We start from the raw sequence: 25,041 nt of genomic DNA on the forward strand, positions 1-25,041 counted from the left end.
TTGACAGTCTGTGTAATCCAATTAACTGAAGCTACAACCAGAAAGCAATTCTGATATAAAATAATCAAAGACCTTTATTCTATTTAACCTCGACATGTCTCTGGGTGAAGGACAATATAAAATGAAACTCAATTCCCAGTGAATCATAAGGTGAAAAAGTAGCAGCCCTTGTTCCTGAACACCTGCAGTCAGCCTGATACAAAAACACCGCGCCTGATATGTGGAATGGAAAGGGTGATTGGGATTCCTGGAACTTACTGGCATTTAGCTATGCAAAAAGAAACTTACCCTCCTACCTGGAAAGCCAGTTGGTCCAACTGGACCCTCTGTACCTCTTCGGCCCTGAAAAAGCGACATTGTTAAACACCAACATCTTGCTGCAGGGAGGACAACATGCAAATGTACTTACCACAGGCCCAGCTGGCCCAGGCACACCTATAGCACCATCCTTACCAACCGGACCCTGCATCAAGAGTTAATTGCACAGGTTATTCTGTAACTCTGGCATAATAGAGTATCGTTCGTCTGCTAAAATATATTTCTGCACACACATTCACACTGACAAACAGAAACACACACACTCACATACAACACACTCACGCACACAAAGACATGCTGACACACACACACGCAGACACACACACGGAGACACACACGGAGACACACACACACGGAGACACACACACGGAGATACACACACGGAGACACACACACGGAGACACGTAGGCACACACACGTAAACACACACACACAGAGACACACACACACGGAGATACACACACGGAGACACACACACGGAGACACGTAGGCACACACACGTAAACACACACACACAGAGACACACACACACGGAGACACACACACACGGAGACACACACACACGGAAACACACACACACGGAGACACACACACACAGAGACACACACACGGAGACACACACACACGGAGACACACACACACGGAGACACACACACACACGGAGACACACACACACACGGAGACACACACACGGAGACACGTAGGCACACACACGTAAACACACACACACAGAGACACACACACACGGAGACACACACACACACGGAGACACACACACACACGGAGACACACACACACGGAGACACACACACACACGGACACACTCGTTCATGGACTCAGGCCGTTTACTCAAATCACAGCTACAAAGACGTTTGTAAAGAATCAAGTTCATTTTAGGAATTTGCAATCAGAAGAAGAGCATTAAACAGCAGAAATTACATTTATATAGCACCGTGGGACATCCCAATGCAGTTCACAGCCAATGAAGGGCTGTTTGAAGTGTCGCCACTGCTGTAAATGCGGGAAATGCTGCAGCCAATTGTGTGCACAGAAGGATCCCACAAACAGCAATGGGATACCGACCAGAAAGCCTGTTTATCAGTGATGTTCATTGAGGGATAGATTTTGGCTGGAACACCAATCCACACTCAGCATCGCACCTCATCAAAATAGCGCAATGGGATCACTGGCCAGCGGCATGGTGACCCCAAATGACCCCTCCTGCCCCGGTGGCTTTTACGGTCCTGTCAAACTGAATGGAGATTTAAAGGGTCCGCCACATCCTCCGGGGAGGGGTGGGGGGAGGGTGCAGGGAGACACACCGCGGTGGTGCTGGAAAATCCCAGCCCTTTCACCCACCTGAGAGGACAGGTGTGTCCTTGGCATTAACACCTCACCCAAAAATTGGCACCTCTGCCAGTGCAGCACTCCCTCTGTACGGCACTGGGGGAGGAGAATCCGCCTGCATTGTGCTCAGGTCTCTGGACTGAGTCATGACGTCAATTAACTGAGGAATTCAGCTCCCAGATTAGTGGTGCTCATTAACTCATTAACATTAGCAGGTGGAGCACGGTGCATCTGAACGATGTTGCATAATTCCCAACATTCCCAATGCATGAATTTCCATGTTGACAGTAGAAAATTCTCAAAAATCTACTCTTTTGTAATGGCTGACTCCCAAATATTATATTCTACAGCCTAAGTGTTACATGTGGGCACAGAATCATTTCTCTCTCCATTAGAACTCGTGCCTGATGTTATGCTAGTGTCACAAACCGCTTCCTTTCATAGAATCATAGAATCCCTACAGTGCAGAAGGAGGCCATTCGGCCCATCAAGTCTGCACCGACCACAATCCCACCCAGGCCCTACCCCATAACCCCACATATTTACCCTGCAAATCCCCCTGACACTAGGGACAATTTAGCATGCCAATCAACCTAACCCGCACATCTTTGGATTGTGGGCAGAAATCGGAGCACCCGGAGGAAACCCACGCAGACACGGGGAGAACATGCAGACTCTCCAGTTTAAAATATTTAGCCTGGTTTCACATCAGCCCACAGCCTCATCCCCCCCATCCCTGTAACCCCTCCCCCAGCCTCATCACCCTCAAATATCTGCACTCCTCCCATTCTGGCCTCTTGAGAATCCCCGATTTTAATCGCTCCAAAGTTGCCGTTGCCCCTCTGGAATTCTGTCCCGAAACCGCCCTAATTCTCTCTCTCTCTTTAAATCACTCCTTAGACAACGTCCACGTCTGATTGAGCTTGTAGTCACCTTGTCTCCTTATGTCACACAATGTCAATTTCTGTTTGCAAACACACCTGTGAAGCACTTTGGAACATTCGATGATGTTGAAGGTGCTATATAAATGCAGGCTGAGAAACATGTGTGGTGGGAGGAGGAATGGGGAGATTTTAAGCTTTTGCCAATACTGTAAAATGGGTGATTTTGGATCAGATTCCCTTCCCAATTCCACTGATTTCACCCCACATTCTATTCCTCATTACCTGGCATGGAATTCTAACAGGACTAGACAGGGTAGATGCAGGGAGGGTATTCCCAATGGTGGGGGGAGTCCAGAACCAGGGGTCACAGTCTGAGGATTCAGGGTAGACCATTTAGGACAGAGGTGAGGAGACATTTCTTCACCCAAAGAGTGGTGAGCCTGTGGAATTCATTACCACAGGAAGTAGTTGATGCCAAAACATTGAATGTATTCAAGAGGCGGCTGGATATAGCACTTGGGGCGAATGGGATCAAAGGTTATGGGGAGAAAACAGGATTAGGCTATTGAGTTGGACGATCAGCCATGATTGTGATGAATGGCGGAACAGGCTCGAAGGGCTGAATGGCCTCCTCCTGCTCCTATCTTCTATGTTTCTATATCAGTTTCGATTGTTTGATTTCATTTCCAGCATTTCCAATGTAGGAAAGGGAGCAGTTGAAGGGTCAGTCACGAGGGGACACAAGTTCAAGATGAGGGGTAAGAGGTTTGGGGGGATGTGAGGAAAAACCTTATATCCAGAGGGTGGTGATGGTCTGGAATGCGCTGCTTGGGAGGGTGGTGGAGGCAGGATGCCTCACATCCTTTAAAAAGTATCTGGATGAGCAATTGGCACATCATAACATTCAGGGCTATGGGCCAAGTGCTGGTAAATGGGATTAGGTGGGAGGTCAGGTGTTCCTCATGTGTTAGTGCAGACTCAATGGGCCGAAGGGCCTCTCCTGTACTGTGTGATTCTGTGATTAAGTGTTCTTGTGGTACGTTCCTGCAATGGCTGACCAGCAATCAAGACCAGGAACATATCCATTGTGCTACTCAAATCTCACGTGGATTTCAGTGTTGATTCTGCATCAGACGCTGGTCAAAATTATCCCAAGAGAGTTTCCAAATGCTTCCTGAGTCTTACCCTCGCACCTGGCGAACCGTCACGTCCGGGTCTCCCTTGTCCTCCTGGAATTCCCTAGGAATGTGAAAAAGGGAAAGAATTAGACACTGTTTCCGAGTGGTGTGATCTCGGTGTTGCCCGTGGCTCAGTGAGTAACACTCTCGCCTCTGAGTCAGAAGGTTCTGGGATCGAGTCCTACTCCAGCACCAAGTCTAGACTGACAATCCCAGCCTTTCTGAAGAGAAAACATCTGCAGGGCTAGAGAGGAAATAAAAAGGGGGAGAGTGAGACTTGGTGATTCGATCTTGCAGAGAGCTGATGTGGACTCTACAGACTGAATAGCCTCCATCTGTGATTCAATACCGAGGGAGTACTGCACTATCACAGGTGAGACACAAGACTGAGACCTAAGCTGCCCTCTCAGGTGGGTGTAGAAGATTACACCGCGCTGTGTTTAAGAGCAGGGGGAGTTCCAACTGGTATCTTGGCCAATATTGATCTTCAACCAACATCATTAAATAAGGTGACCAGGTTGTTATCACATTGCGATGTGTGGGATCTTGCTGTGCACAAGTTGGCCACTGTGTTTCCTACATTACAGTAAGAAGTCTAACAACACCAGGTTAAAGTCCAACAGGTTTATTTGGGAGCAAATGCCACTAGCTTTCGGAGCGCTGCTCCTTCATCAGGTGGAGTGGGAGATGTGCTCACAGATTTTCTACATTACAACAGTGACCACACTTTCAGAATACTTTGTTGGCTATGATGCTATGGGATGTTCTTTGGTGCTATATAAATGCAAGTTCTTTCTTTCTACTGGGCATCTGTGAATTCCTGACAGCCATGCTGCAAGCCAATGCTTTACATTGGGATGGAAAGCTCCTACTCTTGCTGGCTGCAGGGGTCCCATCAGAGATGGGTTTGAGAGGTCTCGAACCAGCTTCCATTGGGAATATTTCCCATCTCTCCTGGGAAGAAGGTGAGTTACACATTGTCAAGGAACAATCCCGACTGCTTTGGGAACGCTCGATGCTGGCACTGGACTTTTGAAATGGAGATGGTTTGAGTTATAAGGAGAGGCTGGATAGACTGGGACTTTGTTCCCTGGAGCGTAGGAGGCTGAGGGGTGATCTTATAGAGGTCTATATAAAATAATGAGGGGCACGGATCAGCTAGATAGTCAATATCTTTTCCCAAAGGTAGGGGAGTCGAAAACTAGAGGGCATAGGTTTAAGGTGAGAGGGGAGAGATACAAGAGGGTCCAGAGGGGCAATTGTTTCACACAGAGGGTGGTGAGTGTCTGGAACAAGCTGCCAGAGGTAGTAGTAGAGACGAGTGCAATTTTGTCTTTTAAAAAGTATCTAGACAGTTAAATGGGTAAGATGGGTATAGAGGGATATTGGCCAAACGCGAGCAATTGGGACTGGTTTGGTAAAATTGGTAAAAACTGGGCGGCATGGACAAGTTGGGCCGAAGGGCCTGTTTCCATGCTGTAAACCTCTGTGACTCTATGACTAGGGTGGGATTTTACGGCCTTGCTCGACCCGAGAACGGAAAATCCCGCCTGAGGTCAGTGGACCTTCCCACTGTCCGTCTCTCGCCCGCTCCGATTCCCATGGCGAGCGGGGTGGTAGATATGCGCAGGGTCACATGACTGGCCAGTCTGAGCCTTTCCTCTTACCCCATCTAGAGAAAAAAAATCACAATTCTTAAACCATCCTGTGAATGTGTCGCCCTTTCTCTGTTACCAATAGTCCCAATGCCAATTGGGGTGGTATCAGTAACGGAAAGAGGTTTAGCACAAGTTTTTTTAAATACAGAAATCCTTGAATTTACATAGTGTCTTTCACATTTAATTTTTTTCCCCCCAATCGATTAAGTCCTCTTTGTGGAGTAGCCACTGCTGTAGAGAGAGGACAGAGAACACAGCAAGCCCTCACAAACCGCAATGAAATAAATAACCAGGTCATCTTTCCATCGAGGGGTAAATATTGATCAGTGCACTGGTGAAAACTCCCCTGATCTTCTTCCGAATAATGCCATGGGGTCCATTTCATCAGATTGAGGAGGTTGATGGGCCCTCGGTTTAATAACTCATCTGAAAGACAGCACTCCCTCAGTGCTGCACTGTGAGGGTCAGTCTGGACTTTGTGCTCAGAGGTGTGAAGTGGGACTGGAACCCACACTCAGGTCACTGTGAAATATTGCTTTTCTGGTGTTTATTTTTAGATTGCATTAATACATAAAGCTTTAGCTGCGATGGCTCCCAGGGTCATACAACATCTTGACATGAACATAGACACCAGCTCTCTGCAAAGCACAAGATACTGCATTCAAGGATAAGTAATGACAGAAAAGTCTGGAAGCTTGACTACAAACATAGATTGCACCCACATTTATCAGCTTGTAGGCCAGTTATCCCTTTACGTATTTGCAATAATCAAATTCAAATAGTTTCTGTTGAAACAAGTCCAGCAGCCTCCAGCAATATTTCCCAGCCAATTGGAATATGCCCACAGCTCCAGAACTAAGAACACATTGAAGCAGATTTGTTCCACCTTATCAAGCAAATTCTCACAGAAATGTACACTTTCTCAATCAATCTGCTTTAGACACACAAATAAAATTTTAACATAAAGCTAGCTATTGAAATGGAATAACTACGGTTAGCTAATATAAAGCAAATTACTTATGTTAATAAATAACATTTCTAAATTGCAGTCGGAATCTATCATCAAATGGAACTCATACCTGGTGACCCAGGGGTCCAATATCTCCTTTCTCACCCTTCTCACCGCCGCTGCCCTAACAGAATGAAGGAAGACACAATTCAGACAGGAACACAGGTGCACATTTCCACATTATGCTGTTTACAGTGAAACTGGAAATACTTTTACACAGGTTCCTTTATAATTTCATTCTGCACTACACAACACAGTGAAAACCAATGCTGACATGCACACATACACACCCAGACACGTATGCATGCTTGCACACGCACGCACACACGCACACACACGCACGCGCACACACACACATGCTTGTGCATGCACATGCTCGCTCACACACATATATACACATGCGCACACGTACACACATGCGTGCACACACACCTGCACACTCGCTTGCACACACATGTGCACAGACTCGCTTATACACACATGTATGCACACACACATGCACACTCACACACGGGCGTACACACATACACACATGTACACTTCACAATTGAGAAAAGCAGACTTGTGATTTGCTATGGCTCGCATATGCTGGGAACTTGATGAACTATGAGTCTGATTGGCTGTGAGCCTAATTGGCCATGAACCTGATTGGCTATGAGTCTGATTGGCTACAAGCTTATTAAACCCATTTACTCTGAGGCCCTACAAACCAGGCAGCAGATTCACCCTGGACTCAGCTGGCTATGAGCCCATTCCATTTTACTCTCCAAAGACCAATTTCAAATCCAATCTGTTCTAACAAGGAAAGAAATATTAAACAGTGAATATCAGGCTGATCGCAGACAAGTGTTGTTGTGTGGCCCAGTCCCTGACAACATGAACCCACCGGCAGTCCCTGAATAGAAAGTCCACTTGGTCCTTGGGGGCCAGGTTGCCCCTGTAGGCCGGTGGGTCCAATCTCACCTCGCAAACCTTCTGGACCCTGTCACAAAACAAAAGGAGATTTCAAACATACAAGTGAACAATGTTAATCATTATCGAAGATCACCATTATCGCGTATATTGTAATTTCTTGGTGCAGAGCACCAACAGAGATTTGGATAGAGAAGTCAGCCATTGCTAACATTTTTCACCAGGCGATTGGGAACATTGCTAAGTTTGAGCACTGTGATTCTGAATCTGTGACAGGAGTGCAATACTTACCCAATTCGCTATGTACTGACATAGGTATTTATCTAAAATGGGATAATTATAAATCAGATCCATGACTGATTTCATGGATTTCTAGTAAATTTATAAACAGATCGCCTACTCTTTGACCCAGTAGATTTGTAAAGGGATCTCTTACCCTGTGACCCAATAGATTTGTAAAGGGACCTCTTACCCTTTGACCCAGTAGATTTGTAAAGGGATCTCTTACCCTTTGACCCAGTAGGTTTGTAAAGGTATCTCTTACCCTCTGAACCAATAGATTTGTAAAGGGATCTCTTAACCTTTAACACTGTAGGTTTGTAAAGGGATCTCTTACCCTTTGACCCAGTAGATTTGTAAAGGGATCTCTTATCTTGTGATCCAGTAGATTTGTAAAGGGACCTCTTACCGTTTGACCCAATAGATGTGTAAAGGAATCTCTTACCCTTTAACACAGTAGATTTGTAAAGGGATCTCTTACCCTTTAACACAGTAGATTTGTAAAGGGATCTCTTACCCTTTGACCCAGTAGATTTGTAAAGGGATCTCTTACCCTTTGTCCCAATAGATTTGTAAAGAGATCTCTTACCCTGTGACGCAGTGGATTTGTAAAGGGATCTCTGACCCTTTAACACAGTAGACTTGTAAAGGGATTATTTACTCTTTGACCCAGTAGATTTGTAAAGGGATCTCTTACCCTTTGACCCAGTAGATTTGTAAAGGGATCTCTTACCCTTTGACCTGGCTCTCCTTTCACTCCTCTGGGGCCTCTCAATCCAGGGCCACCCTGTAAAATACACATGAAAGTGATATTGCAGCAAATACACTCCACACGTGTCTGAGTACGAGACTGCAAATCAAAATTAAAATCATAAAATCCACAAATACATAAAAAATATTTTTCAAATTTCAGAATAGTTGCAGCACAGAAACATGACATTTGGCACAACCTGTCCAAGCTAGTTTCTGAGCTCGACTCGAACCTCCTCCCATCCCCTCTTCACCTCACTCCCATTAACATATCCTTCTGTTTCATTTCTTCCTCATCTTTACTCAGCTTCTCCTGAAATGTGTCCATACTATTCACCTCAACCACTACTCTGTGGTAGTGAGTTCCACATTCTCACCACTCTCTTCTGAGATCCCTGTTTAATTTAGTGATTATCTTATACTTATGGCCCCTTCTTCATGTCTCCCCCACAAGTGGAAATGCCCTCTTTATGTCCATTTTAATTTTAAAGATCTCAGCCAGGTCACCCCTCAGCCTTCACTTTCCTGGAGCCTATTCTGGGTACATGAATAGGGAGGGAATAGAGGGATACGGACCGAGTAAGGGCAGAAGGTTTTTTCTTTAGTTTAGTTAGAGAATCATGATCGGCACAGGCTTGGAGGGCCGAAGAGCCTGTTCCTGCGCTGTACTTTTCTTTGTTCTATTCAATCTTTCCCGATGGGCATAGCCTAACAGTTCAGGTATTGTAATTATAAATCTACTTTGCATCTTCCCAAGAGGGATGGCACGGTGGCACAGTGGTTAGCACTGCTGCCTCACAGCTCTAGGGACCCGGGTTCAATTCCCGGCTCGGGTGACTGTGCAGAGTCTGTACGTTCCCCCCCTGTCTGCGTGGGTTTCCTCCCACAGTCCAAAGGTGTGCGGGAAGGCAAATGCAATGTTAGCATTCATGTTGAGAGGGCTAGAATACAAGAGCAGGGATGTACTTCTGAGGCTGTATAAGGCTCTGGTCAGACCCCATTTGGAGTATTGTGAGCAGTTTTGGTCTCCATATCTAAAGAAGGATGTGCTGGCCTTGGAAAGGGTCCAGAGGAGGTTCATAAGGATGATCCCTGGAATGAAGAGCTTGTCGTATGAGGAACGATTGAGGACTCTGGGACTGTACTCATTGGAGTTTAGAAGGATGAGGGGGGAATCTTATTGAAACTTACAGGATACTGCGAGGCCTGGATAGAGTGGACATGGAGAGGGTGTTTCCACTAGTAGGAAAAACTAGAACCAGAGGGCACAACCTCAGGCTAAAAGGACGATCCTTTAAAACAGAGATGAAGAGGAATTTCGTCAGCCAGAGAGTGGTGAATCTGTGGAACTCTTTGCCGCAGAAGGCTGTGGAGGGCAAGTCATTGACTGTCTTTAAGACAGAGATAGATAGGTTCTTGATTAATAAGGGGATCAGGGGTTATGGGGAAAAGGCAGGAGAATGGGGATGAGAAAAATATCAGCCATGATTGAATGGCAGAGCAGACTCGATGGGCCGAGTGGCCTAATTCTGCTCCTATGTCTTATGGTCTTATGGTCTAAAATGCCTCTTAGTGTCCCGGGATGCGTAGGTTAGAGGGATTAGTGGGGTAAATGTGTGGGGTTACGGGGATAGGGCCTGGGTGGGAATGTTATTGGTGCAGACTCGATGGGCCGAATGGCCTCCTTCTGCACTGTAGGGATTCTATGATTCTCTGCCTCTACATTCTTTTTATGAGATGGAGACTAGAATTGTTCACAGTAACTCCAGGTGTGATTTAACCGAGGTTCTATACAAGTTGGACAATCATCTCTCTGCTTTTTAATTCCATCCCTCTTGAAATGAGTCCCAGTGTTTTGTTTTCGTGTTTGTGACCTGTGATGTAATCTATGTAATCCAATATAAATGGGCCTTGTGCGCAGATCTAGTATTTTACTGACACCCGCCACCCCCATCTCCAGTGGTAACAGTGGCTTGGCAACAGATGCCAGTGCAAAACACAACAACACTGGCTGCCTTCACCTGTGGCAGAGCTAGCATCACAGGGAATGGCCTCTTCAGACACCAGCAAAGGTGAACCATAGGAAGACACCCATCTGAAAAGGATTGGTTGCCACAAGCCCATCATAGGATCATAGAATCCCTACCTGCAACAATAGCAATCCCACCCAGGTCCTATCCCCGTACCCCACGTATTTACCCTGTTAACCCCCCTAACACTAAGGAGAAATTTAGCCTGGCCAATCAACCTAACCAGCACGTCGTTCGGACTGTGGGAGGAAACCGGAGCACCCGGAGGAAACCCACGCAGACACAGGGAGAATGTGCAGACTCCGCACAGACAGTGACCCAAGCCAAGAATTGAACCCGGGTCCCTGGCGCTGTGAGGCAGCAGTGCTAACCACTGTGCCACCCATAATATCATCTTCCATGATTGAAGGCCGCGGAACTGTAGCAGGTAATGGGTAGAAGCAACAAGCCAGTGGTGACTTGGCACAGTGTGCTTTGTGGCATTGTGGGGTGGCAGGAGGAGGGTTTATTTGGGTCTTCACTATTGTGAATTGTCAATCTCAGCTCGTGGCCTGAGGCTGAATGAGGTCCCGGCTCTAACTCACTGTCCAAAAGGATGGACATGTAAACGTGAGGAGTTTTTGCAGAATGGTTTATATCTGCTTTCCACCTTTATGGATGGAGTATGGACAGCAGCAACTCAGAAAGGCTCGCTTTCCACACTTACACTCCTGGTACGGGACAACACACACTGGGCGTGATGGCTAAAGTCTCTAATGGGCCTTTCCTCAATGGATTAAGAGGAACTTGCATTTCTATAGCACCTTTCACCGCCCCTGGACATCTCAAAGTTCTTCACAGCCAATGAAGTACTTTTGAATTATAGGCACTGACTGATGTAGGAAACACAGTAAGAAGTCTCACAACACCAGGTTAAAGTCCAACAGGTTTATTTGTAGCAAACGCCACTAGCTTTCGGAACTGGCTGTTCCTTCGTCAGGTGGGTGGGAGACTAGAATCCCACCCACCTGACGAAGGAACAGCCAGTTCCGAAAGCTAGTGGCGTTTGCTACAAATAAACCTGTTGGACTTTAACCTGGTGTTGTGAGACTTCTTACTGTGCTTACCCCAGTCCAACGCCGGCATCTCCACATCATGATGTAGGAAACACAGCAGCCAATTTGTGCACAGCAAGATCCCACAAACGGCAATGTGACAACTGACCAGAAAGTCTGTGTCAACGATGGGCACTGGCCAGGACACTGGGGAATACTTCTCCTCCCCTTTTTCAAAATAGTGCCACTGGATGATTCACGCCCTCCAGAGACGGCAGGCATGGCCTTGGTTTAACATTTCATCTGAAGGATGGCATCACTGACAGTGCAGCATTCCCTCGGCATTCCACCGGGAGCATCAGCCGAGATTGTGTTCAAATCTCTCGAGTTGGACTTGAATCCGCAAATGTTCTGAACCAGAGGTGAGAGGGCCACCCAACTAAGGCACAGCTGTCAACAGATAGGAAGCTAGAGGGGTTGTGTAGCTTACTCTAACACTCTAAACACCCCGCTCGCCCCGAAACCGGAAAATCTCGTCAACGGACCTTCCCATGGTCGCCTCCTACGATTCCCGTGGTGGGTGGAACGGGAGAATTGGGCCCCCTGGTGTGTGAACCCACTCCTGGGCAGTGGTAATTGCGTAAATTTAGTTTAAGTGTACACAGGTGAGACCATGCATTGGACAATTACTAAGAACTATCAGTTCATCAATTCTCAAAAAGAGACACTTACTGACACCGGGGTGGAGAAACATTTATTTCACTTTGTAAATAAATCTAACACTGAATGAAAACTGACCAACAGCCAGACACTCTTCTGTAAATTCAATATGCCAAATCTCCTGGTTGGACTGCACAAGAAGCCACATTCCTTGAATGTCGGTGCGATGCAGCAGGACAAAGTGAATATATTTGATATGAAAGATATCAACAGTGATGTGAAGACACCAAGGTCCAACTGAAAGATCCAGATGTCAAACATAAATTGCTAAAGCCTTGCTCACACTATCCTTGGTGCTGTGTCAAGTATTTGGATGGGATTATTGTCTGACAATTGGGCTGATGGGTGACAAAGTAGCCTCTTCAACATTCCTGCGTACTCATGTCATTTCTCTCCTGTCTATTCTCCTGGACTGTGTCGAGACATGAAACTCAACACTGCTCACCAACAAACCCTTACTTTCGTGCTTTGAAAAAGATTTGCTCGCAATGTAACGTTGAATCTGATCAGAGAGAAGGACAATACTTAGAACTTACACCACAGACACAGGCCATTTGACCCAACATGTCCATTGGAGTGTTCAATGTTCCACATGAGCCTCCTGGTGGCACGGTGGCACAGTGGTTGGCATTGCTGTCTCACAGCGCCAGGGACCCGGGTTCAATTCCCGGCTTGGGTCACTGTCTGTGTGGAGTTTGCACATTCTCCCCGTGTCTGCGTGGGTTTCCTCCGGGTGCTCCGGTTTCCCTCCCACAGTCTGAAAGATGTGCAGGTTAGGTGTATTGGCCGTGCTAAATTCTCCCTCAGTGTACCCGAACAGGCTCTGGAGTGTGGCGACTAGGGGGTTTTCACTCATTGCAGTGTTAATATAAACCTCCTTGTGACACTAATAAATAAACTTAAACTTCCTCACAAGATCACCTCATCTAAGCTGATTGATTTATATCTCTATCCCTTCCTTATCCTATACGTGACAAGCTTCCCTTAAATACATCGACACTATTCACCTCGACTATTCTCTGTGGGAGCGAGTTCCACATTCCCAATGCTCCCTGGGTAAACAAGTTGCTCCTGAATTCCCGATTGGATTTATTAGTGAATATCTTATTCTTACACTCCCTTGTTTTGAATTTCCCCATATTCCTCTCTATGTTTACCCTGACAAACACTTTCATGATCTTAAAGACCCTCATCAGGGGTCAGCTCTCACTATTCTCATTTCTCAGGACAGAAAATGGACGGAGCATGCCCCTGTCTACGTCAATGGGGATGAAGTGGAAATGGTCGAGAGCTTCAGGTTTTTAGGTGTCCAGATCACCAACAACCTGTCCTGGTCCCCCCATGCCGACACTATAGTTAAGAAAGTCCACCAACGCCTCTACTTTTTCAGAAGACTAAGGAAATTTGGCATGTCAGCTACGACTCTCACCAACTTTCACAGATGCACCATAAAAAGCATTCTTTCTGGTTGTATCACAGCTTGGTATGGCTCCTGCTCTGCCCAAGACCGCAAGAATCTACAAAAAGTCGTGAATGTAGCTCAATCCAGCTACTCATCCATTGACTCTGTCTACACTTCCCGCTGCCTCGGCAAAGCAGCCAGCATAATTAAGGACCCCACGCACCCCGGACATTCTCTCTTCCACCAGGAAAATGATACAAAAGTCTGAGGTCACGTACCAACCAACTCAAGAACAGCTTCTTCCCTGCTGCTGCCATCAGACTTTTGACTGGACCTATCTCGCAATAAGTTGATCTTTCTCTACACCCTAGCTATGACTGTAACACTCCATTCTGCACTCTCTCCTTTCCTTCTCTATGAATGGTATGCTTTGTCTGTATAGCACTGTATACTACTACATGTGACAATGATAAATGACATGTGAGAATTCCTCCCACACTCCAAAGATGTGCAGGTTCGGTTGATTGGCCTTGTTCAATTGACCCTAGTGTCAGGGGATTAGCAGGGTAAACATGTGGGGTTGCGGGAATAAGGCCTGGGTGGGATTGTGGTTGGTACAGACTCAATGGGCCGAATGGCCTCCTTCCGTACTTTAGGGATTCTATGACTGAAATCCCTCTCTCTTGTATAATTCTACTAATCCTCCTCTCTGCCCTCTCCAAGGTCCTGATCTTCTTGCTACGGTCTGGCACCCAGGATTGGAACCAATACTCCAGCCGGGGGCTAAGCAGTGAGTACAAAGGTTTAACATGAAGTCTTTGTCTTGATGACCAATGCCGCTATTAATAAAGCACAGGGTCCCACAGACCATACCAACCACAGTATCTACACAAACATAATGTGACTACTGTGAGCCACATTTTTACAAACAAGGTCTGCCAAATATGATTGACTCTTTACTTCAAAACTAAAGTGTTTTATCCAGTTATAGTTTTTCTAATCAGTTACTGTGTCTTACGGGATGTCCCAGAGGTCCCGGTGGTCCCTTGCTGTCTTGAGAACAAGTACAGGCGTGCGGCAGAGCAGGGCAGTTCGCTTCATCTCTCTGTAATGAAAAACATTGCGATGAATCATATGAACAATGACAGACAGAGGCCGAGAGCCTCTGCTCGATTTAACCAGGTTTCCCCCCTCACCCCGCAGCGACACCTTGGCCTCTGGTGGGGACCCGGTTCAATTGAGCAGAGGCTCAGGCCCACTCTGATTGGTCGACTCGCCCCCGCTTTAATCAGGGTTCCTGCACCATTAGTAAAATAAGTTTCTATGGCTGGCCTGAGTGAAATACTTCATGGGCATTTTTGCTTTCAATAGTTCCTTTAAATTCGTTCGTGGGACATGGGTAGCGCTGGCTGGCCAGCATTTATTGCCTGTCTTGAGTTGCCCTTGTGCAGAGGGCAGTTGAGAGTCCATTGGCTGTGGCTCTGGAGTCACATGTAGGCCAGACCAGGTAAAGACGGCAGCTTTCCTTCCCTAAAGGACATTAGTGACCCTGATCGGTTTTTCCGACAATGGTTTCATGGTCATCAGTAGATTCTTAATTCCAGATAATTTTTGTTTATTGATTTCAAATACATCTTGAACCCTTTTATTTGTAGCTTCACTCAAGCACTTGGGACCTCGTACTGTTGTGTCAGTTATCCAATCACTTCCATTTCTCCCAAGACAATCTGTTTTCGGAGAATGTTTGTGCCCCATTTAGGGGTCACCAGCCTATTTACCTGGACTGGATTCAGGACATGCAAAGCAAAGAAAACAATTACAGAGAGGGGCAAGTGGACGTTGGAAAAGCATCAGAAAAGGTCAGAATTCCACCCAAAACACCAAGACTTTTCACTGGCTCTGGAGCTCTTTGCAAATTTCCATTACTTTTCTAGGTTTTCTGTGATCCACGGGGTCTCTGGTTAATTTTTAATTAGTATGAGGCAAGACCTCCAATCTGACTCCAGGAGGAAGACCCGCCTTCTAGAGCTGCCAGCCAATCGGAGGCCAGCAGCTCTGCAGCACACCAGGGCCAGTGGCCGCTGCCGGTACTGCAGGAGGCCTGGGAGGGAGAAGATCCATAGATTCACCCTAACCCAGGGAAGTCCGGGATCTCACTGGGGCTGGATTGGCAGGCCCTGGCAGGCCCCCCCTGGAGGGGGCAGGGGGAAGGGCATATGCAGGGAGACAAAACTGCAGAGGGAGGACCTCCAACTGGCACAGAGGCTCTGAGGAGGAAGTACCCGCCCCTTTTCAGCAAACATTTTCCTCATCTCTCCCTCTGGTTCTTTTGCCGATCACCAAACCAGCAAGGGTTACTAACTTACAGAAATGGGGAAAAATCTGGAAATAAAACAGTCTATATGTGATAAACCATTACAAGAGTTTTATAGGAAGCACTAGGTAGGATTCTATGCCTGTCGCTTATATTAACTGCTTTTAAAATCAGACATTTAAGAGTTGGAATGCAGTGTAAATTATAGAAACATAGAAACTAGAAGCAGGAGGAGGCCATTCAGCCCTTTGAGCCTGCTCTGCCATTCATTTTGATCATGGCTGATCATCAAATTCAATATCCATCGATCCCTTTAGCCCCAAGAGCTGTGTCTAATTTTGTCTTGAAATCAGACAGTGTTTTGGCCTCAACTACATTCTGTGGTAGTGAATTCCACACATTCACCACCCTCTGGGTGAAGACATTTCTCCTCACCTCAGTTCTAAAAGGTTTACCCCCTTATCCTCAAACTATGACCCCCAGTTCTGGACTCCCCCACCATCGGGAACATTCTTTCTGAATTATTTTCTCAAGCTGGCAAAGATGAGATTTATTTTCTCAATGAGCAGATGTGTTTTTTTTGTTCTCTCCTGATTTGCTTTTGTAAGTGTTCACAGTGCTATTCAGGTGGAGTTATTGGGAATAAAGCTGTGTTCAGGCCACAGGGGAGGGGTCCATGAGTCTCGTTCATTTACACAGCGTTGATGAATCTGGCTACAATATGTTCCCATTCCTTGGCCACTGTTTTTCCTCTAAATCGATTGCTGTCTCAGCTTTGTTTAATGCTGGATGATGTGGCAGGCACCACACTTGCATGGTAAATTAATTTGAGAATGTCGGTCATGCCAAACTCATCGCATTTGCACTGAAATTCAACACTTGGGGGGTCTGCACTGACCACCAGCATCCAGGAATTCACAAGGATTCAAATAACATAACTTTAAACCCAGTGCACGCCGGAACGTGGTGACTTCTTGCAAGCTGTGCCCAGCATTCCTTCTAATTCTATCTTTTACTCTCATTCTATGCTTCTAAAACTTTATTCTAACTCTTTTAAACGCTCCAATGCTCAAATGCTCTTACAATGCTGTAATTCCTATGACTGTAACACTACATCCTGCACCCACTCCTTTCCTTCTCTATGAACGGTATGCTTTGTCTGTCTCGTGCACAAGAAACAATACTTTTCACTGTATACTAATACCTGTGACAATAATAAATCAAATCAAATTGTATCAATCTTATGCTCGAGTTATTCACAGAGCCTTGTTACACAGAAAGAGGCCACAGGGGAGATGGTGGCACTGTGATAATTTCACTGGACCAGTCGACCCGAGGCCCCAGATCCTGGGATCACAGGTTCAAATCCCACCATAGCAGCTGGTGGTGTTTAGTTCAATTTCTGAATAAAAATCTGGAATTGAAATCCAGTCTCAGTAATGGTGACCACGACAACCACCAGTGATTGTTGTAAAAACCCATCTGGTTCCCTGGTTCCTTTAGGGAAGGAAATAGAACAAAGAACAAAGAACAGTACAGCACAGGAAACAGGCCCTTCGGCCCTCCAAGCCTGTGCCGCTCCTTGGTCCAACTAGACCAATCGTTTCTATCCCTCCATTCCCAGGCTGCTCATGTGACTATCCAGGTAAGTCTTAAACGATGTCAGCGTGCCTGCCTCCACCACCCTACTTGGCAGCGCATTCCAGGCCCCCACCACCCTCTGTGTAAAAAACGTCCCTCTGATATCTGAGTTATACTTCGCCCCTCTCAGCTTGAGCCCGTGACCCCTCGTGATCGTCACCTCCGACCTGGGAAAAAGCTTCCCACTGTTCACCCTATCTATACCCTTCATAATCTTGTACACCTCTATTAGATCTCCCCTCATTCTCCGTCTTTCCAAGGAGAACAACCCCAGTCTACCCACTCTCTCCTCATAGCTAAGACCCTCCATACCAGGAAATCTGCCATCCTTACCTGGTCTGGCCTACATGTGACTCCAGACTCACAGCAATGTGGTTGACTACTGCCCCTCTGAAACTCATTTCAAGGGCAATTAGGGGCAGGCAATACTGCTACTTCACAGCGCCAGGGACCCAGGCTCAATTGCGGCCTTGGGTGACTGCCTGTGTGGAGGTTCTCCACGTGCCTGCATGGGTTTCCTCCGGGTGCTCCAGTTTCCTCCCACAGTCCAAAGATGTGCAGGTTAGATGGATTGGCTGTGCCAAATTGCCCCTTAGTGTCCAAGGATATGTAGGTTAGGTGGATTGGCCATGCTAAATTACCCCTTAGTGCCCAAAGATGTGCAGGTTAGGTGGATTGGCCATGCTAAATTACCCCTTAGTGCCCAAAGATGTGCAGGTTTGGGGGGGGTGGGGTGGAGGGGTGGGGCGTGCGGGTGGGGGAGGGGCGGTAATTCCATCTTCCGAATGAGTGAAAATAGCGGACAGTCAGTTTTTGTAACTCAGCAAATGAAAGTCATCACAATTCCACTACAGGTTGTAAATCTAGAATATAGAAATGAAGCAGTGAGTTTAAGGGGATGGGAAATTTACACCGTGTGCAGCGTTGGGCTTCGTGCCATCGGAAGCAGCCTGGGCTTTAGGGAGGGTACGGCACACAGGTTCTGGTGAAAGGTCATCGAGCAGAAACATTACAAACATAATTTACTGCTGATGCTGGAAATCTCAGATCAAACTCAAAGAAAGACACTGAGTCCGGCAGCATCTGTGGAGATCAGGCGGGTGATCTTTCACCCGAAATGGAAACAGTTAGCAATGTAACCAGTCTTAAGAAAGTCCAGAGACAGAAGTGGAGCACAAAGCACAAAACGAAAAGTCCGTGATCATAGAATCCCTACAGTACAGAAGGAGGCCAATCAGCCCATCGAGTTTGTACCAAGCCCTATTCCTGTAACCCCACACATTTATGGGGGCAGGCCCCTGCTAATCCCCCTGACAATTTAGCATAGGTCAATTTAGCATGGCCAATCAACTTAACCCGCACATCTTTGGACTGTGGGAGGAAACTGGGTCACTCGGAGGAAACCCATGCAGACACGGGGAGAACGTGCAAACTCCGCACAGTCACCCAAGGCTGGAATTGAACCCGGGTCCCTGGCGCGGTGAGGCAGCAGTGCTAGTCACTGTGCCATCATGCCGCCCGTGATAGGGAGAGATCATTATGACAAAAGGGTGACAAAAGACCAAGACATTGGGACATTTTAAAAATTCATTTGTGGGGCATGGGTGTCGCTGGCTGGCCAGCATTTATTGCCCATTCCTGGTCACCCTTGAACTGAATGTCTCGCTAGGCCATTTCAGAGAACAGTTGAGAGTCAACTACATTGGCTTGGAGTCACAAGGAGGCCAGACTGGGTAAGGACAGCAGATTTCCTTCCCGAAAAGACATTAGTGAACCAGATGGGTTTTTCCGACAATGGTTCATGGTCATCAGTAGATTCTTAATTCCAGATATTTTTTATTGAATTCAAATTCCACCATCTGCCATAGCGGGATTTGAACCCAGGTCCCCAGAACATGAGCTGAGTTTCTAGATTAATAGTTTAGCGATAATACCACCAGACCATCACCTGCCCTTGTTGAAGGAACTAAAGATGGGGCTATAGGCCTAGATTGGCCTGAATGGAGGGAAGTCGGTTTTGGAAAGATTCCTCCCTCAATTTTGCGTCAATTAATTTCAATAAATGGACAAATCGGTCCAATCTGGAATAGAATCCCTACAGTGCAGAAGGAGGCCATTTGGCCTATCAGGTCTGCACTGACCATAATCCCACCCAGTCCCTATCCCCATGACCCCACCATGCTAATCTCCCTGACATTAAGGGTCAATTTAGCGTGGCCAATTCACCTAACCTGCACATCTTTGGACTGTGGGAGGAAACCGGAGCACCCGGAGGAAACCCACGCAAACACGGGGAGAACGTGCAGACTCCACACAGACAGTGACCCGAGGCCGGAATTGAACCCGGGTCCCTGGCGCTGTGAGGCAGCAGTGCTAACCACTGTGCCAACCTGCCGCCCCAATTTAGTCAGAATCAATTGCAGAATTGGCAAATTCCTGGGTCAACTGTCGTTAACTCCACCCATGCTCGGATTAATCTCCATGCCTCTAAAATTATAAATATATACAAAAACTTACAGATAGTACCTGCACAGATACTGTCCATATAGATTAGGAGCAGGCTTGGCCCCTTGAGCCTGCTCCACCATTCATTAAGATCCACATTCCCGCCTGCCCCATAACTTTCACCCCCTTACTTCTCAAGAATCTATCAACCTCTGCCTTAAAAATATTTGATTTTATTCTGTACTCACCAGGGCTGGCAATTCACAACACTTGTCTCTGTTTGCATGTGAAGTGGAACAGGAAATATCAAATCCTTGCAGCTGGAACTGGAATGCAAACAAAATACCACAAAGTAAATCTTTGTGAAAGATCAGACACATTTTAATCAGGCTTCCTCAAATGGCCTGTGAGGGGAGCACTCTTGTTCCTCCCGGCCCTCAAGCAGTGCTGGAAACGTCTGCTGCTTCCTGGAACTAATCCTGCACCAGCCACCTCACCCCATTACTACCGGGTTTCCCGACCTCTGGGAAACCCATGCAGCAACAGTGAGTTTAAAATCAGGCTTCCACTCCCAAGCGTGATCCCACTTTAAACACGTTCCTGAAACGTCCTGTCTCTCCATGCTGTCAAAAATAGCAATGTGTGCGGTGGGTTGGTGTTGGTATTCCAGGCATTTGACAATTTAATCCTGTCAACCCACTCCCGTCTGTCGAGGGGGTTTACTATTGAAGCCCAGAGCTCCAAAATCAGCAGGTGTAACACAGTGTTGATGCATTGAAGCTAATTGGCCCAACTCTGTTCTGTCAGTCCCGCCAATAGGAAATTCCATGTCCCCCTTTGATGCTGGGGGATCACTAACTTTCCAACAGAGCAACCCACCCAGGCTCTATACCCGTAATCCCACATATTTACCCCGCTAACCCCCCTAACCCGCACATCTTGGGGCACTAAGGGGCAATTTAGCATGGCCAATCCACCCAACCTGCAAATCTTTGGACTGTGGGAGGAAACCGGAGCACCCGGAGGAAACCCACGCAGACACAGGGAGAATGTGAAAACTCCACACAGACAGTCACCCAAGGCTGGAATTGAACCCTGGTCCCTGGCACTGTGAGGCAGCAGAGCTAACCACTGTGCCACCAGGTCTTGTCATTGTCAGAGGACAGCAGGTATTGTGTCTGTCAAAGTGGAACGTGAAAAGCCATTGCTACTAGTTAGCTTTGGAACTGGAACACGAATATCTACTGTCAATTTTTTTTATTCAGTCGTGGGACATGGGTGTCACTGGCTGGGCCAGCATTTATTGCCCATCCCTAGTTGCCCGAGGGCAGTTGAGAGTCAAACACATTGCTGTGGCTCTGGAGTCACATGTAGGCCAGACCAGGTAAGGACAGCAGATTGCCTTCCCATAAGGACATTAGTGAACCAGATGGGTTTTTCCGACAATTGACAATAGTTTCATGGTCATCGGTAGACTTTTAATTCCAGACTTTTACTGAATTCAAATTTCACCATTTGCCGTGGTGGGATTCGAACCCGGGTCCCCAGGGCATTACCCTGGGTCTCTGGATTACTTGTCCAGTGACAATACCACTACACCACTGCCTCCTCAATGAGAAGTATTGTAAAGGAGATTAGATTTGTACATTGACGATAAGAAAACAATCTGTATATATTTCAGCATTGAAAAGGGTTTATAAATAGTCACACATTCTGATCACTTAATGATCACTTTTAGCACCTTTCTTATCCTTCTTCATCCTCATTTACATTCGCTTTATCAAATTACAGCCCCCCTTCACCCACATAGTATAAATCTTTCCTGATTTTCTTTGCTCTTAGCTTTGACAAAGGGTCACTGTGACGTTAGTGTACCTTTAAGAAGTGTGTTTTTTAAAGCACGTACTCTGCAGTTGTAAGCAAACTTTTTCAGTTTGTTTTCTCATTGTTGCCGGGCTGACTACGATGAATCCCTTTATTGCTCCTGAAGTGGTTTAAATGGGGTTGTTTATGTTTACTCGGGGGTTGGTTTTATGGCCCTGCATTGTTAGGAGGAAGGCCATGGGTCCTGATCAGGTTCTTTTTCCTTCCTAGGGAATTCTAGGTTTTTTTTGTCTGGTAGCAGTGTACACTTTAGAAGGGAGTGGACATCAGACTGAAAGCAGTGTCTCTCTCACTCTCTGTGCCTGGATTTGAGAAATTCTGCTGTTTAGGTGCAAGCCTTCCTGGGGTAGAAAATCTGCTGTCGGTGGCTTGACCAGAGTCTCTCCCTAGTCTGGGAAGCTGTTCTGACTTCAAACTGTTCGGAGTCTATCCAGAGAACTGCAGACGTCATCCAAAGGTCTCAAGTTCAGTATCACGTGAGCATTAGTCTTTGCTGTGTTAAACCTGTGAAAAGGGTCTTTGGTCTATGGGATTGGTTTGATTGGAACACATTAGATATATTTGTTAAGGGTTATACGTTATAGTGATTGTTCTGTTTCGTGTTTGTATTTGATAAAAGTTCTTGCTAATTTTCTTACTATACAACTTAACTATATTCTTAAATAAATTTTGTTTGAGAAATGACCCTAGTGGGTCATTTGAATCCTACCTGACATGAAACTGACCATGCTTATCCTACCCAAATTCAAAATGCAAAACTTATGATCCAGGCGGGCTCCATAAAACACTTGGGAGTTTCTGACCTGAACCATAACATCATCGAGACTCAAAATGTTAGCTCTATTCTCTCTCCACAGATGCTGTCAGACCTGCTGAGATTTTCCAGCATTTTCTGTTTTTGTTTCACCTACAACTCAGCTGCCGAAACTCAGCTCCCTCCAAGTCCCCTTCACCCCATCGCTCACTAACCTACACTTGCTCTCAGCCCAGTAACACCTTAGATTTTAAGATCCCTGTCCATTTTTTTCCCCCAAATCCCGACGTGACCCCTCTCCGTGTCCTGCAAGCCTCAGAGGTTCCTGCGCTCCTTCAATTCTGGCCCCTTTGCACATTCCTGATTTTAAACGTCTCCACCGTCAGCAGACGTGCCTGGGTGCCCTAAGCTCTGGAATTCCCCCCTGAAACCCATCGATCTGTCTCCCCTTTTGTGATGCTCCTTACATCCCCACTCTTCCACCAGGGTTTTGGAGCTCTTTAATATCTCCTCATGAGCTCGATATTATTGATGGTGCTCTTGTAAAACAGTTTTATAAATGGGAGTTGTTATTGCTTCACAGAGAGCTGTTAATAGCCCTGAGTGCAGCGATAGAGGTGCTATTAATCCTTTATTGACCCTGTGCTCTTCAATAAAATAGTTACTGACTCCCTAATCACTGCTTAAAACAAAATAGGCCTTATACTCTCTTCTATGCAAATCAAATACACCAAACCTTAATTAAAATAAATTCTTTGCTACTGTTAAGTAAGTCACTCTTGAGACAGCATCAAGTTCACCAGCTGGGAAAATCTCTCTCTTCCAATGTTTAGTTGCAGCATAAACCACAAAGAATTCATCAGGAAATCACAGCCAGGTCTCAGAGCGATTCCACAGTAACGAGAGTGACTGGCAATAATGGTGACTTTACATTTCACACATTGTTACCAAATGGGCACTTCATTCAGCAATCCTTGCTTTCAAAGTCTGCTTGGGCTTCAATTACAGTCTTAGAATCGTTACAATGCAGAGAATTGGCCATTCGGCCCATCGAGCCTGTACCAACAGCAACCCCACCTAGGCCCTATCTCCGTAACCCCACATATTTACCCTAGCTAATCCCCCTGACACTAAGGGGCAATTTAACATGGCCAATTCCCCTAATGTGCACATCTTCGGAGTGTGGGAGGAAACCGGAGCACCCGGAGGAAACCCACACAGACACGGGGAGAACGTGCAAACTCCACACAGACAGTGACCCGAAGCCAGGAATCGAACCCGGGTCCCTGGAGCTGTGAGGCAATAGTGCTAACCACTGTGCCACCGTGCCTCCACATCTCTGCCATGGGAGTATCCTGAGAAACCCCAAACGTAACAGTTGGTCAGTGTAACTTTCCTTCCTCACAGATATCTGCACTCATCTAATTCCCACTCCTTGCCCACCCACAATTTTCATTGTCTCACCATTGGCAACCAAACATTCGGCTGCCTAGCTCTGGACTTCCCTCAATAAACCTCTGCACCTCTCTCTCCCTCCTTTATGACACCCTTTAAAAATCTACCTCGCTGACCAATCGTTCGGTCGCCTGTCGGAATATCTCCCCCCCTGACTCAGTGTCAGATTTAGTAATGCACTTGCGAAATTCTGCTCCGTAGAAAGCGCTGTATGAAAGCAAGTTCTGATATGGCCCAATGCTGTGGAGGCAATGATCAACATGACCTATTATACGCTGGCAGTGATGAAGAAAGTGTTGTGTTACTCACAGGTGCGGAGTTATCCCGTGGGCCCCTCGACCGCACCATTCGGCCCAACACTTCTACCCCGTTGGTAGTGATGTTCCCCGCCGCATTGATGATCTTCTCGCCGATTTGTTTGCAGTCAACAACCAGCTTGGCGTGGGTTTTGGTGATAATCACATGCACCTGTTGGAAATGAATATGAAATAACATTACACAGAATAGAAACACCAGGAACATGAGGAGGCCATTCAGCCCCTTAGACATGCTTCCTAGCTCAATAAGATCATGGCCACCTCTGATCTAATTCTGCATATCCACCTTAGCCACATATCTATCATAGAATCCCTACTGTGCAGAAGGAGGCCATTCGGCCCATCAATTCCACACCGACTCTCGAACAGCATCTTATCCAGGGCCTATCACCATAACCCCACATATTTATCCATTAATCCTCCTAACCTACACAGCTTTGGACACTAAGGGGCAATTTAGCATGGCTAGTCCATCTAACCTGCATATCTTTTGCCACTAAGGGGCAATTTAGCATGGCCAGTCCACCTAACCTGTTCATCTCTGAACACTAAAGGACAATTTAGCATGGCCAATCCACCTACCCTGCACATCCTTTGCCACTAAGGGGCAATTTAGCATGGCTAATCCACCTACCCAGCACTTCTTTTGGACTGTGGGAAGAAACCATAGCACCAGAGGAAACCCACGCAGACATGGGGAGAACATGCAG

General features: G+C 46.6%; 1 protein-coding gene across 2 annotated transcripts in view; it reads right to left on the reverse strand.

Moving 5' to 3' along the window:
• The window catches only part of col14a1a (collagen, type XIV, alpha 1a), a 245,891-nt gene that overhangs the window by 36,161 nt on the left and 184,689 nt on the right, over window positions 1-25,041 (reverse strand). For both annotated transcript variants that reach the window (XM_078216910.1, XM_078216911.1), the window contains exons 34-41: window positions 24,324-24,482; window positions 20,170-20,247; window positions 14,540-14,626; window positions 8,319-8,372; window positions 7,281-7,376; window positions 6,465-6,518; window positions 3,735-3,788; window positions 410-463 (exon numbers count right to left, since the gene is read on the reverse strand). In XM_078216910.1, the coding sequence (XP_078073036.1) occupies window positions 410-463; window positions 3,735-3,788; window positions 6,465-6,518; window positions 7,281-7,376; window positions 8,319-8,372; window positions 14,540-14,626; window positions 20,170-20,247; window positions 24,324-24,482 (636 nt within the window). The remainder of the gene's footprint in view (window positions 1-409; window positions 464-3,734; window positions 3,789-6,464; window positions 6,519-7,280; window positions 7,377-8,318; window positions 8,373-14,539; window positions 14,627-20,169; window positions 20,248-24,323; window positions 24,483-25,041) is intronic.

The sequence above is a fragment of the Mustelus asterias genome, chromosome 7, assembly GCF_964213995.1.
Source record: "Mustelus asterias chromosome 7, sMusAst1.hap1.1, whole genome shotgun sequence".
In the NCBI taxonomy this organism is placed as follows: Eukaryota; Metazoa; Chordata; class Chondrichthyes; order Carcharhiniformes; family Triakidae; genus Mustelus; species Mustelus asterias.